At 41.9% G+C, this 13,173-nt stretch overlaps 1 protein-coding gene across 1 annotated transcript in view; it reads left to right on the top strand.

The window, feature by feature from the left end:
* GABRR1 (gamma-aminobutyric acid type A receptor subunit rho1) overlaps positions 1–5,479 on the top strand; it is a 29,067-nt gene extending 23,588 nt beyond the window's left edge. Inside the window, exons 7-9 of the mRNA XM_045499011.1 lie at positions 1,071–1,223; positions 2,878–3,074; positions 3,990–5,479. Of these exons, the coding sequence (XP_045354967.1) occupies positions 1,071–1,223; positions 2,878–3,074; positions 3,990–4,283 (644 nt within the window). The 3' untranslated portion in view covers positions 4,284–5,479. The remainder of the gene's footprint in view (positions 1–1,070; positions 1,224–2,877; positions 3,075–3,989) is intronic.
* Positions 5,480–13,173: the final 7,694 nt, after the last annotated feature.

Genomic DNA, 13,173 nt, shown 5'->3' with positions numbered 1-13,173 from the left:
AAATACCATAGACTTGGTGGCTTCTAAACAACAGAGATTTACTTCTCACGGTTCTAGAGGCTGGGAGGTCCAAGATCAAGATGCTGGTGGATTCAGTGTCTGAAATAACTAGGAAGTTTATAGACAGCCACCTTCTCCCTGTGTCCTCACATGGGGGAAGGCACAAGGGAATGATCTGGGGTCTCTTTTATAAGGACACTAATCCCACTAATGATGTAATCACCTCCAAAGGCCCCACCTCCAAATACCATCACACAGAGGATTAGGTTTCAACGTACAAATCTGGCGGGGACCCATTCAGTCTATAGCACCTCTACACTCGCTTTCTGGGACTGTTTTACAATGATCACTATTGCATTATAATTGTCTAGGATACCAAGTTTTCAAGTTAATGTCGCCAAGTCTCCATTTTATTTTCAGTCCTCGTCGTCTCCCATTTATCCTGCCTTCTCCTTTTCCTTCCTCTTTCTCCTGTTCGTTAGAACTCCTCCATTCATATTTTTTCCTTGTAGAGAACACGAGGGGAGAGCTAAGGCACAGCTGAGCCAGTGACCTTTCACTGTTCTGAAATGTAATGTTATGGTTAGCTGGGTATTTTAACTTTGAAACATTTTCCTCTATAAAGAAATCCAAAGGGGCTTGTTTAAATAAATGTTTCCCAAGCTTTTTTGTGCGTATAAATCATGTGGGGAGTATTGTTGAAAAGAGATTCTGATTCAATAGATCTGGTGTGGGGCTGAGAGTCTGCATTTCCAAGTAATCAAGTGACAGTGACTTTGCTGGGCTCTGTCCCAAAGGATGAGTAATAAGCCTTAAATGGCCATCTCAAGGGGCTCCATTTATGTAGAAGACAGGGGCCAAGGATTTCTTGAGAGGGACTCACCCATGTGGTTCAGGTTATCATATAATCACTCTATTCCATGTTTTTTTTTTCTCCCTCCCAATTTATAAAGGTATGGCAAGGTTCCAGGGAAGTGTCTAAGGCGTTTACGATTCCCCAGATAAAATGCGTTGTGTGAAGTTGCTGAGTGGCTATGGTGTGTGCTATCTTTTCCTCCTGTGTCCCCCAGGCTGGTACAACCGTCTGTACATTAACTTCACTTTGCGACGCCACATCTTCTTCTTCTTGCTCCAAACTTACTTTCCTGCCACCCTGATGGTCATGCTGTCCTGGGTGTCCTTCTGGATCGACCGCAGAGCTGTGCCCGCCAGAGTCCCTTTAGGTAAGGAACATCTCAAGTGCACGTTCCAGGCATCTGAAAATACAAGCCATTTCTTCCAGATAAAAACAATTCATTTCAAATTGATTGTAAACCCCTGTTAGCATTGTAACTTGGAAAAACCGGGTTATTGATTCACAAGTAAAATGCCATTCTTAAGAACCTATGTGGCAAAAGAACTGTTTCCAGGTCCCCACAAGTACTAATGTAAATAACCCACCTTCAGTCTTCTTAGAACCATGTTCTGGGGTCAGTGGTACCAGTGTGTGGGTGCTTTCTCTGCTCACCTGCAAACCAAGTTCTCTAACAGGGCTTCTCAAAAGGTGAGGGATCTTTGCAACGGAATCCCTGGGGGGATCTGTTAACAGTGAAGAATCCTGGGGCACCTGGGTGACTCAGTCTGTTAAATGTCCGACTTCGGCTCGGGTCATGACCTCACAGTTGGTGGGTTTGAGTCCCCGTGTTATCATAGGGCTCTGTGCTGACAGCTTAGAGCCTGGAGCCTGCTTCGGTTTCTGTGTCTCCCTTTCTCTCTGCCCCTCCTCCACTTGCACTCGCTCTCTCTCTCTAAAATAAATAAACATTAAAAAAAAAAAATTTAAAAACAAAACAAAACAAACAATGAAGAATCCTGGGTCCCTTCCACGTGTATAGCATCAGAATCTCTGAGAAAGGACTAGGAACCTACATTTTGAACAGTCTCCTGGTAATTCTTATACATACTCAGGTCTGAAAATCCCTATTGTGTAAGCATTTCATGGACAGGTACTTGCTATCAACCCTCTTCCCCACTTTTAAATATTTCACCCACTCAGTCACACTCACCCCCATTGTTCAGATGATTCAGAGGCTTCAAGGGAGAGGGTGACCCCTCCCCTCAGATTTTAGTGACACTGAATTGGAGTTGGCCCTTAAGGTGACCCCAGTCCCCTGTGATTTGGTGTTTGCCAAGCAAACATTCTGAGCTTAATTTGAAATCCCAGGCAAATACCGTTGACAAATGCCCTGTCCTTTAACAGTTGTTCTATCGCTTGAATAGTTACTGTGCTAAATAAACAAACATTCTAGTTTTCAAAATCTAATCCCCATTAAATGAGGCTAACATCATTCTTGGCAAAATGACCTCTGAGTCCTCAGGTCAACATTGCTGAACGGGCAGCCGGGTCCAGCACGGGGGTGGGTGCCATAATTGCCCTGATGGCTGATTATACGGGCCCAGGACTGCAAGACCAGCAACAAGGACACAAATACTAAAATATACCTTGTGCTCTTGTTTCCCTTTTGGAGAAAGAGTTACAAGAAACACATATATACCTGCTCATATATATAAACTCTGTTTTAAACAATTGAATGGAAATTCACATCTTGCTGCCCAAATGTCTGGGGCGGGCGCTCTACAGAAGGACAAAGTGATACGTTTGCTCTAATGAATATGTTCGTATATGGAGTGAGGAAAGGGTGAGAAGGGGGCGGTGGAGGAGTAAGAGAAGCTTCATAAAAGCTACATCTTGAAAGATGAGTAGGGGGCAGGGACAGAGAGGCAGGGATGGAGATATTCTAGGCCCAAGGAGCAGAAAGGACAAAGAACAGAGGCATGAAGCCACCCACTGTGTTTGGTGAAAGACAAACACAGGCTTTTTTCTCGCTCTGTGTGCAGGTATCACCACCGTGCTGACCATGTCCACCATCATCACGGGCGTGAACGCCTCCATGCCCCGCGTGTCCTACATCAAGGCGGTGGACATCTACCTCTGGGTCAGCTTTGTGTTCGTGTTCCTCTCGGTGCTGGAGTATGCCGCTGTCAACTACCTGACCACGGTGCAGGAGCGGAAGGAGCGGAAGCTCCGGGAGAAGGTGACCTTACCATAAGTAAAGAAAGTGCTCAGGGATAGAGTCTGGTCCCGCTATGGACTGTGAGAAGGTCAGACCTTCTCTGTAGAAGTGGGTAGTGACATCCCATCCTCAACCTTCTCCACCGATTGGTGTGGAGATCAAACAAAATAATACATTAACACAGTGCTAATTTTACCCTGGGCTACATATTTCAGTCACTCAAAAATTTATTTAGCACCTACCATACACCAGGAGCTAAGCCAAGTTAACTAAGACATAGGCCCTTTAATCTTGGTGGTGTTCAGTGTTTAGTGCTAAAAATCGATGACAATTCAACACTGTGAAACAATTATTTGTGAACACAGAGGTGTGATAAAAAACCTTCCAGGGAGGTACATCCTCCATTCTGGGAACTTTCCTTTCATATGTGATCTTGTGCATCTCCCGTCATTTTCCCGATCATCTTCCCTCTCGCCTGGCTTTCCTTTCTTCCCCCTGTCCGCGGTCCCATGGTTATCTCCTCCAGAAAACCAGAACTAAATAAGACTGAAGTTTCTCCACAATGCTACACCTTTCAATCCCCACCTCATCACATCACATACACATAACATTACCAGAAAACATTTTTATCAGGGCTTACATCCGTTTATGATCTCATGGAGAACAGGGCAATTATCTGATCATAAACATTCTCATCGGTCTCTGATGCAACGTGATGCTTCCTAAGAGTTGCTTTGTAGACTTCAAACAAAAAAGGATACCTGCTCTTTTAGAACGACTACAGTGTCACCACCATTATTTTCCCACGCCCTGCCCCTAACTGGGAATAAAAGAAACTAGAAACGGCAACCCCGTCCACTATTGCAGTTTCTTGTGAAGGGGTTCCGAGAGATGAAGCTGAGCTGGCATCCCAGTGTGTGTTTGCTGTGTTCGCAGCTTCCCTGCACCTGTGGAATACCCCAGCCACGCGGGGTCATGCTGGATGGCAGCTACAGTGACGGGGAGGTTAACGACCTGGGCAACTACACGCCGGAGAATGGAGAGAAGCCGGACAAGATGATGGTGCAGCTGACCTTGGCCTCAGAGAGGAGCTCCCCCCAGAGGAAAAGTCAGAGAAGCAGCTATGTGAGCATGAGGATCGACACACATGCCATTGATAAATACTCCAGGATAATTTTTCCAGCAGCATATATTTTATTCAATTTAATATACTGGTCTATTTTCTCATAAACGCCTGTAACTCTATACATTTCACATTCTTCTGTATGTACCACAGAAATACCTGTACGATGAGAGTAATTTAAGGTTATGATGAAATTAAAGTTCCCACTACCCACTCTTCTCCAGCTTTCCAAAACGACATTGACAAGACACTTACCAGTTTAATCTGCACTTAATAACCATCTATTGTGTCCACAGAATTATACACGGTGCTGCAGGAATTGGACACCTGTAGCAACTGGGGATAGTTGTTACCGGGATTCCCTGGAAAAGCACACTGCCAGCATTGTGGGCAACCTGTAGTTCAACCTCTTTTAGACCCTAGGTGCTTATTCACATGAATGATGCCCTTTATGTGCACGTCACTATATTCTCTGGGACTAGGTGGAATTGGGAAGCACCTAAAGATCACCTGCATGGAACATACATGCACCTAAATCCCTGCTTTGGCCAAAATTGATGCTTCACTTTATAGCCTATTACCTATTTTTCAGTATTTATTGAAATGCATGTTTATTTTAATGCAAGGCAATAATAGTATTTCTATTTTTGTTTGTGTCTCATGGTTCATGAGGTTTCACCTCTCTGAAGCAAAGCTCTTTAGATTGATACAATGGCTTCTGATTTGGCGGGGAATTTCTCTGGTAGGGAAATTTTAAAGAAGAGGGTCTATGCATGCATTTTGTCAGTTCTGTCATAGAAATAACTAGCCTAGAAAATTTCTGTTAAGTGTTGCTGTTTCATAATCACTGCTTCGTGTATCTCCACCTTGGAGCATGTCCCAGTTCAAAGTGAAGTCCTTTCTCAGTAGTGTGATATCTTCACTGAGGAACTCGGGAATAGACAGATTTTTTTCTACATAAACATTTCAAGAAAATGCATAATTTGAGACAACCTATAACTCATTAGGATGAGAAATGCCCACATAGATTCTGAAGAAAAAAAGAACACCAGAAAGAAAAAGAAATGGGAAGACATCACTGGACATCTCCATTTGACCTCAATGAATACCAGCATTTTCTATGAACCAGTAAACAATGGCCACCTCTTGTCAGAGCATGGGATAAAGGAGAGGGTTCTAATTTGATGTATTATTTAAACAAATAAGTTACTCAGACTAGGTATCTACAGGATCAACACCCACCAAACTTATCCGAACAGCATTTGTTTGAAATTCACTTTAATAAAGTAAATTCTATATACAATAATGTCATTTTATTTCCAAAATTAATTGGACTGAGCATCCATACTACATATTTCTTCATATTAGAGCTATACTTCATTCTAATCTGAAAATGAAACCATATTTGCACAAATTCTACTTACAAGGTGATCTTCCATTTCCTCCAATGAAAACTCACGAAAACAAAGGTTTTTTTTGGCAAACTCAAGATACTTAAAGGGATATAAATGAAATAGCTAAACATTAGCTTTTAGTATTTAAAAAAATTTTGGGGTGGGCACCTGGATGGCTCGGTCAGTTAAGTGTCTTGACTCTTGATTTCAGCTCAGGTCATGATCTCATGGTGGTGAGATTCAGCCCTGCATCTGGTTCTGTGCTGAGCGTGGAACCTTCTTGGGATTCTCTTCCTCTCCTTCTCCCTGCTCCCCCTCTCATGCTCGGTCTCTCTCAAAATAAATAAACATTAAAAAAAATTTAAACATTGTTTTTTTTCATGCTTATTTTCTGAAACAATTTCAATCAAACTCTTCACAAACATCTTTGTCACTCACTTCTTCCTCATGACCAGGGCCACTCTGAGTCATCTGGCAAGGTTTCCAGGCCACATGAGCTGATTTTCCACTTACTTTGCTTGGGAAACTCATATATGATGCTGTATTAGCTGCTCAGGCCACCACAACAGGTGGCTTAAACAACAAAAATTTATTTTCTCTTAGTTCTGGAGGCTGGACGTCCAAAATCAAGGTGTTGGTGGGTTGGGTTTTTCCTGAAGTCTCCCTCTTTGGCTTGCAGATGGCGACTTTTTGCTGTGTCCTAGCATGGCCTTTTTCTCTGAGCTCATGCACACTGGTGCCCTGATGTCCCTTCTTTCCTTTTCTTTTTTTTCTTTTCTCTTTTCCTTCCTTCCTTCCTCTTTCTCTTTCTTTCTTTCTCTCTTTCTTTCTTTCCTCTTTTAATTTTAGAGAGAGCATGAGATGGGGAGAGGGAAAGAAAGAGAGATAATCCCAAGCAGACTCCACACTCAGTGAAGAGTCCAACGCAGGGCTCAATCCCATGATCCTAGGATCATGGGCTGAGCCAAAATCAAGAGTCAGATGCTCAACCGACTGAACCACCCAGACACCCCCCTGACATTTCTAAGAGTAGCATTAACACTGGGGAAAAACCACTGGAGCAAGAAAACAGGTTCGGGCAACAAATATAAATATAATCTTAATTTTTTTGTTGCTGCAACATAGAATTTAGGTGAATGTAATTCTAAAACATTGTCCCTAAAAATGATGGATTCCAAAGAAGTGGAAATTTTTGTAGGGTGAGTGGTCAATGGAGTTATTTGATAAGGATTAAATAAAGAGACATGGAAATTGCTTTAGGAAATTTACTGGCTACAATAGCAGGATTTCTTTTACACAAAGGCCAAGTTTTAAATCTCATTCAGCCATGTTTTAACAAGATTCCACTTGTAATTTTCCAGTAGGTTTCTTTCTTTTAGACCTTCTATTGGAAAGCAATCAACTTTAGTATTGCCCAACTTAATGATATGCCTAGAAAAATAGTTCAAGCATGAGGAGAGAAGAAAAAAATGATCTCTGAAAATTTCTCAATCTTCACCCAAAATTGGCACCGTTTTCTCATGTTGTACATCTGCACACAACTATCCTTATTTGAAAATCAATTTTAGAGTTCTGGCTTCTCCCCAAAATACCATGACTACAATTTAGTATGAACCTGGCTGCATAGTTACTGGCTTTGCCATTTCAGATTGTTAACAATTTTTGCAAAATGCCTTCAGCTATGAAATACTGCATAATTATACTCAAAATATGTCCGGTGATTTACCTAAAAACTGAAGATTTAAGGTGAGTAGAAAAGCTAGTAAAAACAAGCTAAAAGGGGCCAGCCAGATGCCTGCGGATGGATATTCCCCTCGCATACTTTCAATTTCTGTAATCTTGTTTGCCTCCTGTGTCCACCAACTGCCCAGATGGCACCAATGATAAGGGCCCCCTCCCCTTTTTCTCTTGTCTCTCAACCCCCTACCATCCCAGCCATAAAAGGAGGTCGATGCCAAGGTTCAGGGCTCAGCCTTTGGAGGTGACTCCGCTGGGCCAGCACCAGTGCACAACAGTCTTTTCTAATTCCCCGAGTGTGTGTGGCTTGTCTCTTCCTGGGTGCCAAGTACTTGCTGTAACAACGGTACAGCTTTACAACTATTTTTCCACTTGGTAATACTGTCCCATAATACAATTTAATTACCATGGCATTCAGGTGAAATGTTGGGGTTCAGGAGCGAATGGTCAAGAAAAAATTCTTGGGACATCTTCGATGCAAAAAAAAAAACGTGGTTTTATTACAGCTTGGGGACAGGACACTTGGGCAGAAAGAGTTGCACTGGGGTTGTGGAGTGACTGATTACATACTTCAAAGTTGGGAGGGGGTTAGGGATAGGTAAGTCTCTAAGGAATTTGGAAACAAGGTTTCCAGGACCTTGAGGGGTCATTTACTGTCTAGTAAAACCTTAGTCATGAGACCCTTCAGATGTATATCAGTGGACCATATGTTTAGAGGATGATTGCTAACAAATTATATTGGGGGGAGGGGGTAGAGGTAAAGTAAGTTTCCAAAGGGATTTTTGCATGTTAAAGAAGACTTACAGGATCCTGGAGGTCCAGCTAAGGTCAAGCTAAGGTTGCCTTTTGCCTCTAGCAAAGTATTAACATCAAGGGAGTTGAGCTTCTAGAGGAAGATCACTCTGGCTGTCTCAAGTACTTGACAATGGGCTGTAAGTTGTAAGTTTTTGTTTTTGTTTTTTTCTTTTTTGCCTTTGTCCTCCACATCAGCATTCCTCAAGTTGGACTTCTACTCTGGGGTATTCACTGCATCTATTTTTTTTTTTTTATGTTTATTTTTTAAAGAGCGAGTGAGTTAGGGGAGGGGCAGAGAGGGAGACACAGAATCCGAAGCAGGCTCCAGGCTCTGTGCTGTCAGCCCAGAGCCCAACGTGGGGCTCTAACTCACCAACCGCGAGATCATCACCTGAGCGGAAGTCAGAGCCAACTAGCCACCCACGTGTCCCGCTGCATCTATTTTTACTTAGGATAAAAATACAATTTGATTCTTGCAACTCAAATATCTCCAGAGCAGTAGTGGCATCACCTAGGAACATGTTCGGAAAGAAAGGATCTCAGTACCTGCCTTACACCTACTCAATTAGAACCTGTATTCTAACATGATCCCCGAGGTGATTTCGGTTGGGCAACCCAGCAGCCCAGACGGTGATAGAAGTGAAAGAATTCGCCCAGGGAGAACAAAAGAGAAGTTTACTGAATACACTGCAAGGGAGCAGCAGGCAGGACAGCAAAGGAGAGACTGCCAGGAGGCAGTGGTGAGGGGCACAGTTACATAGAGTAAGGGGACATATGGAATTTTCTTTTTTGGCAATCTTGGAAACTGTGCCTGGCTGTAAGTAGCCCATTAGGGCCAACGGCTATTTCGAGGTGGGTCACTTAATGAGCCTGTTTGTATTCAGCTCTGTGTTCACTGTGGGCCCTTTTACCTTGCTCAGGTTCCCATTGCTCAAGCCTTTGCCTAAAAGTGGCCTCCACAATTCATACGTACACTCAAGTTATCAATGCATTGAACTAGGATCACATAACCACACATCTTTTATTATTCACAGGAAGTGACGGAAGAGCTGCATTCAGACATTCAACAACTCAATATTGAGTGCTTACTATGCGTGCTAAGCACTGTGTTAGGAGTTCTGGCTGATTTGTTGATCCTAAACAAGTTGGTCAAGTACCCCTGCCCCTAAAGTCTACAGCCCTCCAACACCAAACCCAGCTTAAAAAACACAAATGCCTTTACAAAATGGGAAGAAATGTTTGTCCTGGAATCTTTAAAAAAAATATTTCTCCACCACAAACCTCAGCTGACTTTAAAAAAATTTTTTTTTAATTCTAAGGGAGTATGAATCTCAAGTTACTTGGGATCTAAATGCAGATTTGGGAGGTGAATTTCCTCCCTTTTCCTTGGGGGGAGGGGCGGAGGGAGAGGGGAATATTGTAAAGTTCAAATTATAAAAAGCAGAAAAAACTCATAATCCTATACATCTTTATATAGTTGCCATCAATTTTACATATAAATCGATTTGGGTTCTTTTCCAGGACATAGCATCACCATTTGCTACTAAAAACTCTTTATATTTTGCAGCCATTAAAATCATTGTATATTTTAAATATACAAGGCAATCTTTCCCCTAATATTGGATAAAATACTGTGATGAATACTTTTAGACATCTATTCTGGTCATACTCTGGACGATTTCCTTACATTAACAATAAATGTCTGGAATGGATGTTGATTTGAGATCAATATTCTTCATTATGTTATAGTAGTGTGATTCTAGGCTCCTAGCTTTCTATGGCTTTAAAAATCACAAATGGGATTAAACTATACCTTAGTGGTATTTGACAATATGGGTAATATGGAATGCACTCATACTAGCTTAAAGAAATAGAAGAATACAGAAGAAGCTCACAGATAAAAAGTAAACAGAAGTACAGCTGAACCTGCTGAAAACAGGAAAGATGTCAGACAGCTTTTCTTTTTAGGCAGTACAGTAGCTTTCTCACTTTTCTGGGTGATTGCTGTCTTTGCTATTAAGATTGTCCTCAGAATATACATGACATTCAGCTCCAGAGTTATTGTCTTTAAAATTACAGTGCTCGGGGCGCCTGGGTGGCTCAGTCGGTTAAGCGGCCGACTTCGGCTCAGGTCATGATCTTGCAGTCCATGAGCTCGAGCCCCGCGTCGGGCTCTGTGCTGACCGCTCAGAGCCTGGAGCCTGTTTCCGATTCTGTGTCTCCCTCTCTCTCTGATCCTCCCCCGTTCATGCTCTGTCTCTCTCTGTCTCAAAAATAAATAAACGTTAAAAAAAATTAAAAAAATAAAATAAAATAAAATAAAATTACAGTGCTCATCATCATCTGAATGATGCACCTACCCCATTCTGAATTCCCAGGATACCTAACTCAAGTATCTCCCCACCCATATCAAAATTCCATTTCAGGGGCACCTGGGTGGCTCTGGCTGTCGAGCATCAACTCTTGATTTTGGCTCAGGTCACGATCTCGAGGTGGTGAGACTGAGCCCCACATTGGGCTCTGCATTGTCAGCTTCCAGCCTGCTTGGGATTCTCTCTCCTTCTCTCTGCTCCTACCTACCTTGCACGTGTGCTCTCTCAAAATAAACATTTAAAAAAACAATTTTTTTTTTAAGGTTTACTCATTTTTCAGAGACAGACAGAGTGTGAAGCGGGGAGGGGCAGAGAGAGAGGGAGACACGGAATCTGAAGCAAACTCCAGGCTCTGAGATGTTAACACAGAGCCTGACGCAGGGCTTGAACCCACAGACCCGTGAGATCATGACCTGAGCTGAAGTCGGACGCTTAACCAACTGAGCCACCGAGGTGCCACCAAAATCAATATTTTTTTAAAAAGATAATAAATATGGTTGTGACAAATCAAGGTGAGGACAGAAAAGTTTTGTTACTGAAATTATGTTGTCATCTTAGAATAAGAAATCTGTGCTTTGTGAATTAATTCAGATCTAAACTTTTGTTAATTCTTTTCCCCTTTGATTTCCTAAATTCATTTTTGGCCAGTCTTGGATCAATAGAGAAAAGAAATCATATTTAGGCCAGGAGAACTCAGTAAGTGACAGAGGGTAGAAGAGTGTAGACAGCAAGATGGAGTTACTCATGTCAAGCAGGGGTCTGTGTCAAGCAATAACACAAACAGTAAAGGGTATTGCAGCTACAAGATATTGCCGGGACAAGCAACAACTGACACCCCAAAACTGTTAACAAGCAGAAGCAGAGGAGGTCTGCAGGGCCCAAGACCCATTAAATTCCTTTAAAAGGGGGGAGGGGTTTGCAACAAACTGTCCTGCTCTTCAGACATGACCCCTCTGGTCTGACCACTTAAAGAAGGCAGTGGCCGAAGGCCCTGGCCAATTGACACCTGAACAAAAATGAGCCCCTTCACTGCTTGAACATAAGTAGGTGCCAAGAGCTGACCTGAACTGGACCAAGGCCTATCTCAACTGTATGCCCGCAAACTGACTTTGTGTTGGGATCATTTCCTCCTCTCTTGTTTGTCGTGTGCCTTTGTCATGCTCTGCTCTGTTTGCTGTGAAAGAAACCAAGTTAATCACATGGTGAAATGTCATTGAGTTTTGAATTCTGAATCTGCTTTATAATTATGATTAGCTTTGCTTTATGATTGAATCAAGCTGACACTGTGGAAAGACGTAACTCACGTGTGCGCCTTCATAGTATGCTCTTGACAAAATGGCAACATCGGAGGCTGGGGAACATGGAGTAAAATCTGATTGGAGATGGTTGCAATCTCTTTCTGCCAGGGATTTTCTATCATAAGCTCTTTAAATGTAGATAGATGATAGATAGATAGATAGATAGATGATCGATAGATAGATATTTTTTCTTTTCTCAACACACAACCGACGTAAGTGGGTTTTGTGACTTGGGAGGTATGCTTCTCCTACCACAATACATGATCTGCTTGTGAGGAATGTGTGTCAGGTCAGATGACAGAGTATGCAGGAAGTGATCATTAATCCTGAGTCCATATCATTTACAGGCAGTAATGCTTAGATTTAGGTTTGGTATTCCTTGAATAAATTAAGCTCAAAGGGGAAAACATGAAGTTTTTGAACTGCTTTTCATTCTCTTGAGCTAAACAAAATACTTCATCAGACGTTAATGACACCACATATAGATAAAATTCAAGCTCTCTAAAGTAATTTATTGTTCTCAGGGGGCAATGTCTACTTAGTCTTTGACCTAAACAAGATTCTTGTCTATTTAAGACCCTGACCTTACATTTCTTTATATTTTATATCTCTGAGGTTTATTTTTTAAGGTGATTTAATACTTTGATCCACTGAACTAACCAAAGCTAATCTTACCTTTCAATCATTGGAAAAAAGGATTGGACTCTATTTTGAAAGACAGCCTAAATTTTTCTCATATGAAGACACTTGTAATTTTTTTCTCTGAGGCACTCGTTCTTCAGCCATCAGTAAGAATCTAAAAACCTGTTCTATTGCATTTTAGTTATTACATGAATTACTCTGTATTAAAGTTGAAAAAAAAATTTTTTAGTACCTTTTTTTTTCCAAGTTTATTTTTGAGAGACAGAGGGAGCACACAAGCAGGGGGAGGGGCAGAGAGAGAGGGAAACAGAATCCCAAGCAGGCTCCATGCTGTCGGCGCAGAGCCGAACTCAGGGCTTGACCCCATGAACCGTGAGATCATGACCTGAGATGAAATCAAGGGGCAGATGCTTAACCAACTGAGCCACCCAGGTGCCCTGAAAATCCTTTTTAAAGAAACTTTAATGCTATAATCATGTATCACTTATCACATACAATTTGCATTGGCATTTTTCAGTTTCTGAGACCAGTGACACATTCATTTTTAAACAACAGAACTTAAAAAAATTATATTTTATGAATCAATTATATGAATAATATGGCTTTAAGTTTATTTATTTTGAGAGAGAGACAGCGAGCATGAGCACAAACAGGGGACGGGCAGAGAAAGAGAATCCCAAGCAGGCTTCACACTGTCAGCACAGAGCACAGCGCAAGGCTTGAACTCACGAACCATGAGATCGTGACCTGAGCTGAACC

Source organism: Leopardus geoffroyi, chromosome B2, assembly GCF_018350155.1.
Source record: "Leopardus geoffroyi isolate Oge1 chromosome B2, O.geoffroyi_Oge1_pat1.0, whole genome shotgun sequence".
In the NCBI taxonomy this organism is placed as follows: Eukaryota; Metazoa; Chordata; class Mammalia; order Carnivora; family Felidae; genus Leopardus; species Leopardus geoffroyi.
The sequence above is the reverse complement of the archived record's forward strand: the minus strand, read 5'-3'. Positions and strand labels throughout refer to the sequence as shown.